This window comes from Tripterygium wilfordii, chromosome 14 (genome assembly GCF_013401445.1).
Source record: "Tripterygium wilfordii isolate XIE 37 chromosome 14, ASM1340144v1, whole genome shotgun sequence".
NCBI classification, from domain to species: domain Eukaryota; kingdom Viridiplantae; phylum Streptophyta; class Magnoliopsida; order Celastrales; family Celastraceae; genus Tripterygium; species Tripterygium wilfordii.
The window spans coordinates 10,505,830-10,518,672 of NC_052245.1; the positions used below are offsets into that span (position 1 = coordinate 10,505,830).

Genomic DNA, 12,843 nt, shown 5'->3' on the forward strand with positions numbered 1-12,843 from the left:
GTTATCGGGTGTTTGAATGATTTTTAAAATACTTAGGATAGTATAACTTTATACAAAAGTGGTTTATACGATATCGGTCGTATAATATTAAAACACCTTTAACTCGTTTTTATTTTATACGGAGCGCTTAGTATAATAAATAACATGTCAAATGACAAAAAAGACACTCTCTTTCATTTTAATTGGGGATAATCCAGATATAATACTACAAATCTTATATTATACAAACCTAATATCATATTATTTCTAAACCACGGATAGAATTAAATTATATATCTATTTATATAAGGATTAAATTATACATTGAATAGAAATATTATATTATTCTATTACGGTGTCCAAAGGAGTCTAAACTCTTGATTCTAAAGAGGAGATTGGTTAAGAAAGGATCAAAGAACGTTGAAACTGAAAAAGGGTATGCATTCACGTGAAGTTTGAAACAACTGCCTCTCGATCGTCGCCGAGGGAGAGAGTTCCCTGTTCTGATGATTTGATCCGTGGACCCAAAAATGGCATCACTGGCCACCCATTTTTCAGCCTCTCTTCTCCTCCTCCCGGTGGGGTTGCGCCGCCTCCTCTACTCCTACTCCCTCTACCTCAAGAGCCCTTCCCTCTTCCACTCCAAGCTTTACTACTTCTCCCAACCCAGATACACCAATCTTGACCTCTATACTCTCCTTCTCTCCCTCCCCATTGCTACCTTCTCTCTCCTCTTCCTCTTCCTCACCCTCTCTCCTTCCCTTTCCTTCCCCTCCTACAGATTCTCCTTCCTCTTCCAATCCCAGACAATTTTCCTCTTCTGGGTTTTGATTCTCCTCTTCTTAGCCCGCGAGAGTGTCGACTCATTTTTCATTCCCGAGAGTTTCGTCTTCCTTCTCGCGGGAATCACCTTCTTCGCTGAGTACTCCGCAACTGGCTATGGTTTTGAGGGAATCGCAGCGGTTTGTTACGGTCTGTTGGGGAATTTGACACTTGTGTGTTGTGGGAGTTGCTTGATTTTGGCGATCAGGCCGACTGCGTTCTTTGCCGAGTTTGGGTTGTGTTTCGGGCTGCTTTTCAAAGGTACTTGGCTGATACAGTCCGGTTTGTGCCTATACACCGATGTGTTCGCTCTCAAAGGGTGTCAAAAGGTAGTGGTCTCACCACCACTGCCGGGGAGTGGAGGAGCTATGGATGTAAATTGTGGACTTGACGATGACCGGACGAGGGGCGTGGCGTTGATGAATTTACTCTTCGTCGGGCATGCAATTGGGGTCTTGATTGTGAGTTTTGTGACGTTTGGGATGCTTGCAATCAATAGAAATTCAAGGTGTGGGGAGGCTAGTGGGCCGTTGCTTGCGCAGCTTGAAACAGAGAGTGCATTGACGATGCGCGCTCATCCTGAGTTTGAACTGGAATGAAGCGTATGGCTTTCTGCTTTTTGTTAAATGTATCGTATTCTTTTTTTTTTTATTGGCACATTCTTGTTTATATACCCGAGGTTGTTACCGGCGCAGGAATGCATAGAAAAGACTGAAAGTTTTCTATTTCTAAATTATGAGTTACTGATGTTTTGCAACTCTTGATGGTCTTCTTGATTTTGCATTCTTTTGAATGATGGCATGTTCTTAGGCCTTCTCCCAAACCATTTTTAGGGGGACTCCTTTCCAATAATTACTGGGTGTTGAAATGCATTTTGACGAAGGGCATAGAAAAGATAATCAGTATGATGAAGAATAAAATAAACTCATCAAAAAACTTACTTTAGCACAGATTAAGAACCTTGAACTTATGTTTTGATGTGGGCAATACTTGAAATTAGTTAGTTTTTTTTACCCTTTAGCCTAACTTACATGGCTGCAAGTCATGAGTCCACTTTTTTCCAGAGGTAACTTCTATTATATCACTCTGCGAGTAATGTAAGTGTTAGAATGTCATCATGAGCTTATGTTGTGTTGATTTGCATGAGCTCAAATAAAATTCATTATAGACAATTTCACTTGTATAAATAAAATAAATTTTCAAACTCTTAGGTGCATGATGGAGATAAACTACAGATGAAGAATTATTATTTAAAAAAAAAAATTAGAAAAGAAGATAACCAATATGTTGTGGTACTTAATTATTTATTAAATCCTAACAATCACGATATAAAAACTGCAGATGCTAGTGTTGATACTATGCAGCAAGTAATTTATAACCCGTTATTTTTGAGGATATGAAAACATCCTAACAATAATAACTGCATTGATTATATGAAGGCTGGCGAGATATCAATTACTTTTTTTTAATGTTTATACTCATGTTGCACATCATGGACATGCAAGCACTATACCACAACTAATAATATATCCATGAGATGTTTTATGGCTTTTTCCATCAGTAAAGATAATAGTAAAACTGGAAATGTTTTTAGTAGAAGGAGATTGTTTAAAATGAAAGAAAACTGGATTCTTTGTATGTATTTTTGTTTATCTTTCTGGAGATCTATATGTAAAATGGCTGGGATCATAGATATCTATTTCATTTTTTAAGTTGTTGTATGAAATATATTATACGTATCAACGTAGCTTGCAGCTGGTCATTTTCTCTTTGTCCTATTTCCATTAATTTCTATGTATTCATTGGACAACCTTGGCATCATTGAAAGTAGAATTACGTAAATTTCTGTTGCTTTGTTTTGTATTTTAGTCAGCAAGTTTTAAGCACCAGTCTGTTCTGTGGTGCCTGAAACTAACTACATATCAAGGAGATGAAGTTGTGACAAAGAAAATTGGTACAGGATTATCTTTATTTATTTATTTGTTTTTGCTATTTATTGTTAGAATTAAAGAATCCATTTTATTTATTAATTTATTTCTTGACATTGTTAAAGGATAGCCTTGGATCTGGTGGTGTTGATTTTTATTTCTTGACGCCCTTTGATGAATTTTCTTTTTTTTTACCTCAAATGAATTGTAAAAGCTGTCTTCTAACTTTTATTAAATAATAATTCATTACTTGAGTGCAGACTCATTCTTTATGATCCATAAAGTATGGTGGATATTTTGGCATGGTAAATCTCATTCACTGGGCAATTGTATCTTGTGTCAATGCTTTTGAAGCTGTCTATTGATAAAATAGCGTAGTTGCATGCAGCTGTTTTTCCTTTGACTTGTAGTCTAAAGAGTGAAGAGAGCATTATCATTTTACCTTGAAGGAGGTAGAAACTGAAGCATTGTTGAGGACTAAATAGATTTTGCATGACTTGTGGCCACGCATTTGTGCCAGTTACTATAGAGTATCGACACCTGCATATGCCGTACGGTTAAGATCTGAATCATTAGTAAGTTTGTTGCTTCTTCACAGGTTCATATGGAGCAAACGAATTGATGAAGGTTGCCTTTCCAATTTTCTGAGGATCCTCTTATTGCCGGTAAACATGCTCTATTTTTTTTTCTCTGGTGCTATTTTGAATTTCTTATAGGCCCTTAATTGGCATGCCATTGAAAAATAGACTAGCTCCACTGTTTTTTTTTGTGTGTGTAAGCTAATTGAGCTGCAACATAAACTGCTATGTAAAATGGCACATGACCACTCACTCATATTTTCCTCCATTGGCCTGACACTCTTGAATTTATATTTGGCAATTGCTGCAATTATGTCATACTTTGAGAATATGAAGGGTTGTCTACTTGTCTACCAAAAGGTAAACAACACCTGTGTACAAGGCTCCCCAATGGGTGGGGTCGGGGACAAGTAAGATTTACGTGGACCTTACCCCCACATAATACGTGGAGAGGTTGTCTACTTGTCTAGCGTTCATAGAAAAAAAAAGTGCTCTTTTTTTAAAATTTTTTATTTATCTTATGATGGTTCCATATTCCTGTTTTTTGTTACTTGGAAAAACCATTACTTCCCTGCATTCGTTTCCCATTTTAATCTTTGACATATGCCAACCATAGGAATGCTGGATATTTGTCGATTTCTTGTGAGTTAGTGATTAAGCCTTGATTTGCATGCTATTTGTATTCAGTGATTAGATGTGGGATGGTTCCAAGACTTTCTAATCTGAAGCACAGTCGGTACTTATGTTAGATTGATATGGATTAATGAAAATACAACCACAAATTTATACATTGTCATACAAAAGCTTAATTTTTAAGGTGCTCATACTGCATCTAACATGATATTATAAATATCGAAACTAAATTAATCTAATTTTCTATATCCCATTCGGGAAGAAAACTTTGGCATTGCCAACCATCGTCGCTGTAGCTGGACACGTCCATGAATTTTTATTCGGGAACGGATTCTCTTGATCTTTTTGGTGAAATCACTACATCTTCGTTTAAGGATCTTTGTTTTTGACAACTTCACCAGTTTTTGCATGTACCTGCATCCTGCCTCTGCTCGTGGCCAAATACACCATAAGTATGACCAAAATGTAAAGCAAAACAAGGAAAATAAAGAAATTATCATTTTTCCTTTTTGTATGACTTTGACTGCAAACCTTATGCTAGTAAGGGTGTGAAAGAAACAGTCTTGATACTCTTTAGAAGTTGGGTTTTTTTTTTTTCCAGAATTATTGTTTCTTGACATTCAATGGGATGAACTTCGGGTTCAGTTAGCCCATCAAATCTGGAAACACCTTTTGGTGCATCCGTCTGGGTTGAGATTGGAAGAAAGATTAGTTAATACTCTTTTGTTTATCTTCGTTAATTTGTATAAATGTTTATGCATACCTTGAACCTCTTCATTATGTTTGTCATCCTTTAGGCTTGCCTTCTGCAGGACCTGCAAGTTGCATTGATAAAATCAATCTTGCTGCCTTTTAAGTGCTTGATGTTACTATTGGGTTAGTTCAAAAGTATTTCTTGATGCAAGGGGCATGGAAGCAATGATTAAAAAAACATAAACAATTTATTTATAGAAATCGAAAGACCATGATTCTGCTTGGTTCTCAAAGGTTCTTTTTTCAGTACCTCAACCAAACTTTCCATACACCTTCGCATCCTTCTCTGTATGTAGCCTCTGGTGCACTGTTTTAAACAGTTTGTCAGACCCCAATCTAGAATGATTACAATTGCATAATGGATATGAAGAGATTTCCTGTTAGGAAAGATAAGTCAATGGCCAAAGAGCATCACCTTTACATGTCTTTTCACATAGCCATAGAAGTTCGAAAGATTCCATACGGTTTTGTCTAGTTTTTTACCTTCAACATGATGTGAAGAAATATCTGTCAAAGTGTTAGCAGATATGCATTAGGTGAGTCCAAATGGAGTTTTTTTTTTTTCTGGTGCAACAGAAATCAATTATAAGGAAGAAATAATCTTTTTTGGAGTTTTTATGGTTTCTGTTTGTACTGTGATATCTTTGCCTAAGTCATCTGAATACAGTGCTTTAAGGACAGTTTCTTTGCTGGATTTGGTGCAAGAACGTACCAAAAGAGACAAATCCCCCATTGGTGCTCAAATCCTCAAAAGATTCTCCTCTAAGTTCTGGAGGAGGGATTGGTGACCAGGAGCAAGGTGGTGCTTTAGACCATTTTTCTGAACTTCCCTCATCCATAAGTTCCTACAACAACAAAAGTAAAAGATTAAAATAAAGACAAAATCAAAGTAACTTCATCATTCCAAAGAATATCAAGAAGATCTATTTCTGAAATGAGAAATGTTGAGAATATATGTTCATGAATGATCTACAAACCTGGAAGAAAGCTGTTGCAATGATCACGTCTGAATATTCTTTGAAACGCATCGGGAATACTGCAGTGATTTTTTGTGGCTGTGACACACATAAACCGATTTACTTTTAAGCAATCTGGAGATAGTGCAATATGATGTGATTTCATGCAATGGAATTTTGTATAGGTCCTGCTACCAATACTAGGTCCTGCTGCCAATACTAGATGATCAGTCTTTTGATCACATGATTTAATAATGTATTTTCTTGTATTTTCTTTATAATGTCTTAACGTCCAATTTAAAGTTTCTACTTTAAGTATATATTTATGTTTACAGAAGTTAATGTTGGGGATATCGAAGTCCAATGCTGGTTGAATACTTAAATTTTAAAGCAGGCTTCAACCATGATTGCTCCCAATTCACATTTGTCTTACGGATCTTCAGTGCCTTTGTTTCTCATTGTAATGAGTTTTGTGGAGTGGAATGCAAAAAGTTTGTACACTCTGAGCATTGGATAGGGATTCTGTGGTTGGAAAACTGCTTTTATAACATTACCTGTATGTTGATACAGGTCTCTCAGTGAAAATTTCGCTAAGCATTGTAGTTCATGTTATACTCAAAATAAAAAAAAAATGAAAACTTGGAGTGGTACCATCTAACATGAACTTTGTCCATGAATTCCAACGACGGCTTTCAACCACACAGCCTATTTATTCGAAGAGAGACAGAGAAATTACCTGTTTGATGACGTAGAATGGCTCTCGTGGGTGATAGACAAGTTTTATTGGCTTGTACATTCCTTGCGTTGAATCCTGGATGTTGACATTACTTAGCATTTCTTTCAACTGAGAACTTAGGATTACTGCTTGTACGGAGGAAATTTGCCCAATCACTTTTTCAGAGTCTGAAATTGACATCAAACAATTGTGGTTTGTGAGATATGGAAAATTGAAAGCTCAATATGAAAGTGATCTTCCTATCTTCCTCTATCATTTCTCTTCGATCGTTTATTACTACTCAAGCAATGATCTTTGGAAAGGAAAATATTTTCATTGAATGATCTGCTTCAGACCTTGAAATAGCATGAGCTCTTAGCAAAATAGTAAGTCCATTCCGAATATGTTTCATGTTCTTTTATTTGCCTTGACATACAATGCTGAATGCTCTTAGTCTCTGTTCTGCGACTTGTTCTATTTGGTTTGGAAGGTGATTTCAATTTCCTTCCTGGATGAATGTCCCTGTCATACGCTAGGTGCGGTGTGTATTTTTTTTACCCGAGAAATATTTACTTTGTTAATCTGTGCTTTAATTGCCATCTCTAGGTTCAAAATATTTTGGCTGCACTATTAGCCCTTCTCTAGTTTATCAACTGAATGTCATATTCTCTCTCAAGCATTTATTTACTTTACTTTGAACTTGATCAAATTCCAGTTAATTTCTTCTGCTATCTATCATCTCCATGTTTTTTTTTTCCCTGATTTGTTAGAGATGTCAACCTGTTTAAATGCTCGATGCACACATTCACAGGCATCATATATATGCATGTACTTGTTAATCCTTTTCTTTTCATGGTCGGGCTTAGTGCCAGTCATATTATCTTGCTGCTCTACATGGTATGAAAAAGCATAGGAAAAATAAATAACTCTCAAGAACGGCTGTCCAATTCTGGCTACCAGCACAGAGCAGAAGTGACATGTGAATGTCGACCCCGTATGTGCTTGATGCACATGGACGGCTGGGAATACTTGGATGGGCTCTAGAAATGATAGCAATGGAGAGGAATATTGTGACATTCCTGTATCCCCAAACAGTAGCATATTTGGACATTTCTTATTTTATCTTTCTCGTCTCTAAGAGATGCTAGTTGCACATAATCTGCTCTCTCTCTCTCTCCACACACACTATTTACAGAAGGATTATAATGCTCGAAACTGGGAACAAAGCGAATATGCTGCTAAGGGTTGAAAAATTTTGTGCATAGAGATATTGAAAAAACCGACCTTTTTTACGTGGAATCTTGGAAAAGTTGATTTTCATAGTAAGGTGGTATCCTTCTTTTGCAGGTTCAACAATCTCTACAGCATCAGAACAGTAATCCTTCACCATCTGTATTGTATTTGGAGAGAGCCCATGAGATTGCATGACTCCTTGGGACAGTGGTGGGGTTGATATTGACAAGTAGATGTCTTGTGCACTGGAAACTGAACACTGTTAAAGACACATGACAATCATCAGAAATAGTTATGTTATTTTTCAAATATATTTTTTAATAGATTGCTTGTGTTTAACCACACACTTGATTCTTTTGTAGCGGCTACATCAAGTTGAAATTGGACATCGCATTACATGGTTTGACCAAGTCTATAACAGATCCGACTCAGACAAATGGTAAGCTTGCCTGTACTTACCTGAATGTGGTATTCCACAGAGCCAAACTCATATAAGTGATGATCAATCTCCACGGGCTTTTCACTGCTGTAACGAAAGGAGGAACATGGTTAGCATTTTATTTTATTTTTGGGTTAAGAGCTCATGCGATGCACTGACCATATATGGTTTGGCAGGGAGCAGCTGCTAAGAAAACAGCAAATATCCAAAACAGTCTCTCTTCTTTCTACTTTCAAGGCTTTGGATTCGTTTTAGTTGTCTTGTTTCGATTAAGTAATGATTTATAGTTTTTGTTAATTTCTCAGTTTCTAATTCCAATCCCATTGTATGAGCAGTTTTCTATTTGGCTCATATGCATAATGCATTAGATGATAGTTTCAGGTATATATCTAGAGTTAGGGGGAGTCTCTGGTTCTTAATTTTGATTAGGAGCATACGTTTCTTCAGTCTAGGTCCGTGTTTCATATATTGGCTCTGTTTGTACTTAATTTTGTGTTTTTCGTCTCTGATGTTATATATATTCCACCATGTGTTTATTGAAGCCAAAAGGCTGAAAGGGATATTTTATCCAACAATAAGAAAAGCTCTCTCTTATGGTCAACTGAGCCTGACCCTAAAACCATTCAAAGGTTGTGTCTACATGTTTTTGTGCTTACTAATTTAAAGGACCAGGGATGGTGTGAGAAGTGAACTTCTTACCTCACTAGGTGGAAAATGTTGTCATAGACTATAATGGGTGAACTATTGAGTTATTGTCCAACTAATCCATCATTGCAGTACAAGTAATTGATCATCTACCTAGACAGGACCTATTATTTCCGCCAAAAGTTGGTAAGTTACTGTCATCTGATGAGGAAAGCTATCTTTTATTCCCCTAACAATGTCTGCAACTTCTTGTGCCTCCTTTTTTAATCTGTCTTGAGTAACATTTATTTTATGGTAATTAAGTGAAATTTTGTTGAGGACTGTTACAGGTACGTCAGCACAAGTTGCTATTTAGTATGCTATTCTTTCTGTCAAGAAAATGAGTTAGAAACCACATAGAACAACCCTAATCGTTGGCGAGTCTATACTACACTAGACAGCAACAATCTCCCTTTAGTTTTTTTAGTGATTATACTGTCAAGAATAGTGTCAGGTGAGTTTTGTTTTATGGAAGCTACTTGTGGGATTTTGATGTAGTTGAACTTGAGACTTCTAAGGGCAAGTTATGTTAGATGAACTGTGTACAAAAAAATGTTTTCCTGTTAGGATTGCTGTGTATTTATACACGAAATCTCTAACCATGATAGGGTATATAATGTCAGTCACAAGTTTTCCATGTGTAGCTTAACATTATCATCCATCTATATCTGCCATTGACAATTAAAAATGCTCACAAGTATGGCCACCAAAAGTTGGCTCTTAGAGCCACTTAGGGGTCAATATTTATTTGTTAAAGCATACTTTCAATAGATTAACAGTGCTTACCGGTATAATTTGAGCAGGATTTGCTTGAGAGCCGGCGAAGACTTGTCCCAACGTGCAGCCATCGCCGGGAAACGCTGAAACTCAGCTCTCTCAAAAAATTTCCCAGCTCCCAAACAGCAGGCACTCATTAGTGGTACTGAAGTGAAGTGAGGTTCTATCAATATAAGAAGGGTTTGAGTAAAACACAAGTTCAATGTTGCTATCATTTTTGCAGTTGGAAAGAAAGCTTTGAAGCAACTACATTCTCTCTCTTTATTTGAAGAGTACGCCAAATAATTACCTTTCTACTTGTTGCCTTCTTTAATAATTTACATACTCAAGGTCATTACATTTTGCTTCATAATTAATCTATTTTCTGTCACGGGTTCAAATTCCACCAGACGCACGGGACCAAAATACCCGCATCCATGAAAATAGAGAAATTACGACTTGTAGTAACCCAATTGGATGGCAGCATTGTGGAAATCTAGGATCCGTTTGACCGATAATTTCAACAATAACATATATTCTAGTATATATTGTGGTAGTAGATATACTTGATAATAATGGAGGGTGTTCGTAACTCTTTATGTTTGGAAACTAGCCATTATCATTGTTATTTTACTGAGAGTCTCAAGAGTTCTCACAAAATGAAAAAAAGAAGAGTAGAAATAGTAGTAAGGCAAACAATTCACACAGAAACATCATGCTTTTCAAAAGAGTAGGTAGAGAATCAAAACAATCCGAGATACGAACACTAAACAGAAGAAGCAAAACATTGTTTCTTTTTTGGAGTATATATCAAACCCTGCATCAGAACTTTGTGTTTCTTATTTTTGATGATGTTGTATAAAGGTAGACTGATCTGTTTACAGGCGCTACGCGTGTATCTTGCAGAGCAGAATGAACATCAGTGGCATCTCTCTGAAAGATCTGGTTTTGGACTCACTGTGGTGCAGTTATCCAGTTCGAGAGGCTGGCAGCAACGTTAATTTCTGGCAGCAGAGGCTTCAGCGGAGTATAATTCGATTCTGAATTCAAAGATGATGCTTGCAAATTTGACTTCGAGTTGGAATTGAGCTGTTTCATTGATGCTTGCTCTACTGCAGTATTTTCCTTCTTCTGGTGTTTTGGTGGTGCTGCACTTGCTTTCATTGCTTTCCACTGCGTGAGATTTTCTACCGGCTTCAGCACCGAATGCGCATATTCGCTCCTCTCTCGAGCATCCGCTCCAAACGTTCTCAACTCTTCGTCAGTTGAAGCAGAGAGTGGCTTAAGATTAGCATTCTTGTCCTCAGTGAACCATTTAAAAGAAGCTTCATTCCCAGGCAACTCTTCTTCTTGGTTCAATTCTTTATCACTGGCATCACAATACCAGTCATCGTCGTCGTCTTCTTCACTCTCATTGTCGAGGTATGCTATATCATCCTCCTCATCATAGCTGTCAATGAAATTCCGATATCTATGATTGGACGGATAAGATCTTATCTTTGATTCAATTAGATTTTCTTCACCAGTCTCTTCTTTCCTTCCCCCCTCCTCATCAGTCTCCCCAAAACCAGTTGCGGCTTCATCACTACAAATTGGCTCATAAGTTTGGACATTCAAGTTAAAGCTAACCTTCTTTCTGATTTTGTTGCAGGATCGCTCTTTTGGTCGGCAACTGCAAGTCAAACCATATTCAACCCACTTTAGCACCAGAGAAAGCTCCCACAACACGAAAACTAAAGCAAATCTGAGACCATAAATAATCTACTGACCTGATTTTAGAATCTGAGCTTCTGGGGTTTCCTGTGATGTCAAGATTTACGGGGACATAGGAATCCAGAGGTTCATAACTACCAATTCCCTGCAATGAATTCAACACAGAATGAAAATGTTAATCTAATCCAGAGAAGAAGAAAAAAACCTGTAAATGCAGTATTGAAAGATGGGCTTACTTGGTCCCCTGGTTGGATTTTATTGGCTGGTTTTCTGCGCTTTCTCTTGCCAGAAAAACCGAAGCAGCCAAGAAAACAACCCATCTGAACTCGTATGCTGCTTTCAGGTTCTTCTCTCCATGGTCGATCTGAAAAATGGTTCAAATAGAGAAGAGAGAGAGAATTTTAAATGGTTTTGGCTCCAACGGGTTTTTTTGAAAATAGGAACGTTGGAGTTTAATGATGGTGGCAGTGATAGATCGCACGGCTTCAATAAAGAGCAAAGACACGAAAAGGTCTTTGTCTATCTGGCGGCTTCGGCTCCTTTACCATGAACAACGGCCGTCGCATGTGAATGGTGAAGAATAATAAAGACAAAATGAGATGTTTTACTTTTTATGGATTTTTTTTATAAAAAAGTTGTGACCCGCATTTCATTCCAAGATAATAAAGTTCAACCTAACGCCACAAAAGTAGTTTAAGGATTTATAAACATCGGATTAAACCAAACTATACCAAGATATATCCAAATAGATTACTAAACAAAAAAAAAAAGAAAAGACAAAAAAAAGAAGTTCGGGATCAAGAATCTTACCTTCCCTTTCGAGAGAGATTGATCTCCATCAGATTTAGGAATCGTATCACTGTGCATCTAATATTTGTCGCTAGAACACAACAGAAATAATTGATATTACAATAATAGTGATTGATATTGCAAGTAATGTAGATAGGGGTGTTAAGAGTTTCCCCTATCAAAGTAGAGAGGTTTTTGATTTAGTGTTTGGGTTTATGATTTCAGGTTTATGATTTTTTTTTGAAATATATTATATTCTAATAACACATTTTAAAACCATAATTAAAGATGATGAAAATTGGAGTGAATTGTAACTAAAACAAGATAACTTTATTTGCATCCCATTATTTACTAAGGACACTTCATTCTAAACAAATCTAAATTAAAAATATAATAATTATGAGTTCACCCCATTTTGTGTTTTTTTGAATTTTACAAACTGCACCCCATAATCTCGATCCAACAACTAAGCTTAAAGAAAAATAAAAAAAATAACTCAATCTTCTTCATCAAACCCTAGAGAGGAATTTGAACTCAATGGAATCAATCTTCCAGGAATTTGAACTTGATGCAAACTCCCTCTGGTTAGCACCTAAACTTCATCTCCATTATCGCAAAACTTCAAACCAAGACCACCATGCTCCCCCCTCTCAACATTACCAGTGCTGTTTAGAGAACCATTTGTTGCTCGAAATGGATTTAGACCTGACCCCGTCTCACCTGATGAATTTCTCAGCCTAGCATGCGAAGATTTCCTCAGCTTTACCAGCCTAGGATGAACATTCTAGAGTTTGGCGGATCTGAATTTAGAGTGAGGAGAAAGTTTAGAGACGTGGTTATGATGGGTTGGGAATGAGATGATGGC

At 36.8% G+C, this 12,843-nt stretch overlaps 3 protein-coding genes across 14 annotated transcripts; 1 reads left to right on the plus strand and 2 right to left on the minus strand.

The window, feature by feature from the left end:
• The first annotated feature begins 378 nt into the window (after window positions 1-378).
• On the plus strand, window positions 379-9,769 carry LOC120015163. Of its 10 annotated transcripts, none has more exons than XR_005471690.1 (5): window positions 380-1,403; window positions 3,328-3,394; window positions 7,712-9,174; window positions 9,524-9,639; window positions 9,721-9,768. XR_005471690.1 is itself a non-coding variant. In XM_038867397.1 (3 exons), the coding sequence occupies exon 1, from the start codon at window positions 510-512 to the stop codon at window positions 1,398-1,400; it is 891 nt and encodes a 296-aa protein (XP_038723325.1). In that variant the 5' UTR covers window positions 395-509; the 3' UTR covers window positions 1,401-1,403; window positions 3,328-3,394; window positions 5,985-6,392. The 10 variants fall into 10 exon arrangements, 2 of the variants coding, with proteins under 2 accessions (XP_038723325.1, XP_038723326.1); XR_005471692.1 differs by having other exon boundaries at window positions 386-1,403; window positions 7,712-8,036; window positions 9,721-9,769; XR_005471689.1 differs by having other exon boundaries at window positions 379-1,403; window positions 7,712-9,639; window positions 9,721-9,769.
• On the minus strand, window positions 3,401-9,745 carry LOC120015162 (actin-related protein 2/3 complex subunit 2B). 3 transcript variants are annotated; one of them, XM_038867394.1, is made up of 10 exons: window positions 9,507-9,745; window positions 8,057-8,120; window positions 7,649-7,856; window positions 6,386-6,552; window positions 5,671-5,748; window positions 5,406-5,538; window positions 5,109-5,200; window positions 4,944-5,000; window positions 4,704-4,755; window positions 3,401-4,367 (listed from the first exon to the last, which is right to left on the minus strand). In XM_038867394.1, exons 1-10 carry the CDS (start codon window positions 9,710-9,712, stop codon window positions 4,171-4,173), a joined length of 1,254 nt encoding a protein of 417 aa, XP_038723322.1. In that variant the 5' UTR covers window positions 9,713-9,745; the 3' UTR covers window positions 3,401-4,170. The 3 variants fall into 3 exon arrangements, with proteins under 3 accessions (XP_038723322.1, XP_038723321.1, XP_038723324.1); XM_038867393.1 differs by having other exon boundaries at window positions 8,057-8,123; XM_038867396.1 differs by lacking the exon at window positions 4,704-4,755 and having other exon boundaries at window positions 3,401-4,370; window positions 4,904-5,000; window positions 8,057-8,123.
• A 367-nt stretch (window positions 9,770-10,136) lies between the features above and the next one.
• Window positions 10,137-11,768, minus strand: LOC120014592 (myb-like protein V). Its single transcript, XM_038866582.1, has 3 exons — window positions 11,426-11,768; window positions 11,246-11,334; window positions 10,137-11,148 (listed from the first exon to the last, which is right to left on the minus strand). Exons 1-3 carry the CDS (start codon window positions 11,507-11,509, stop codon window positions 10,431-10,433), a joined length of 891 nt encoding a protein of 296 aa, XP_038722510.1. The 5' UTR covers window positions 11,510-11,768; the 3' UTR covers window positions 10,137-10,430.
• Between the last annotated feature and the right edge of the window lie 1,075 nt (window positions 11,769-12,843).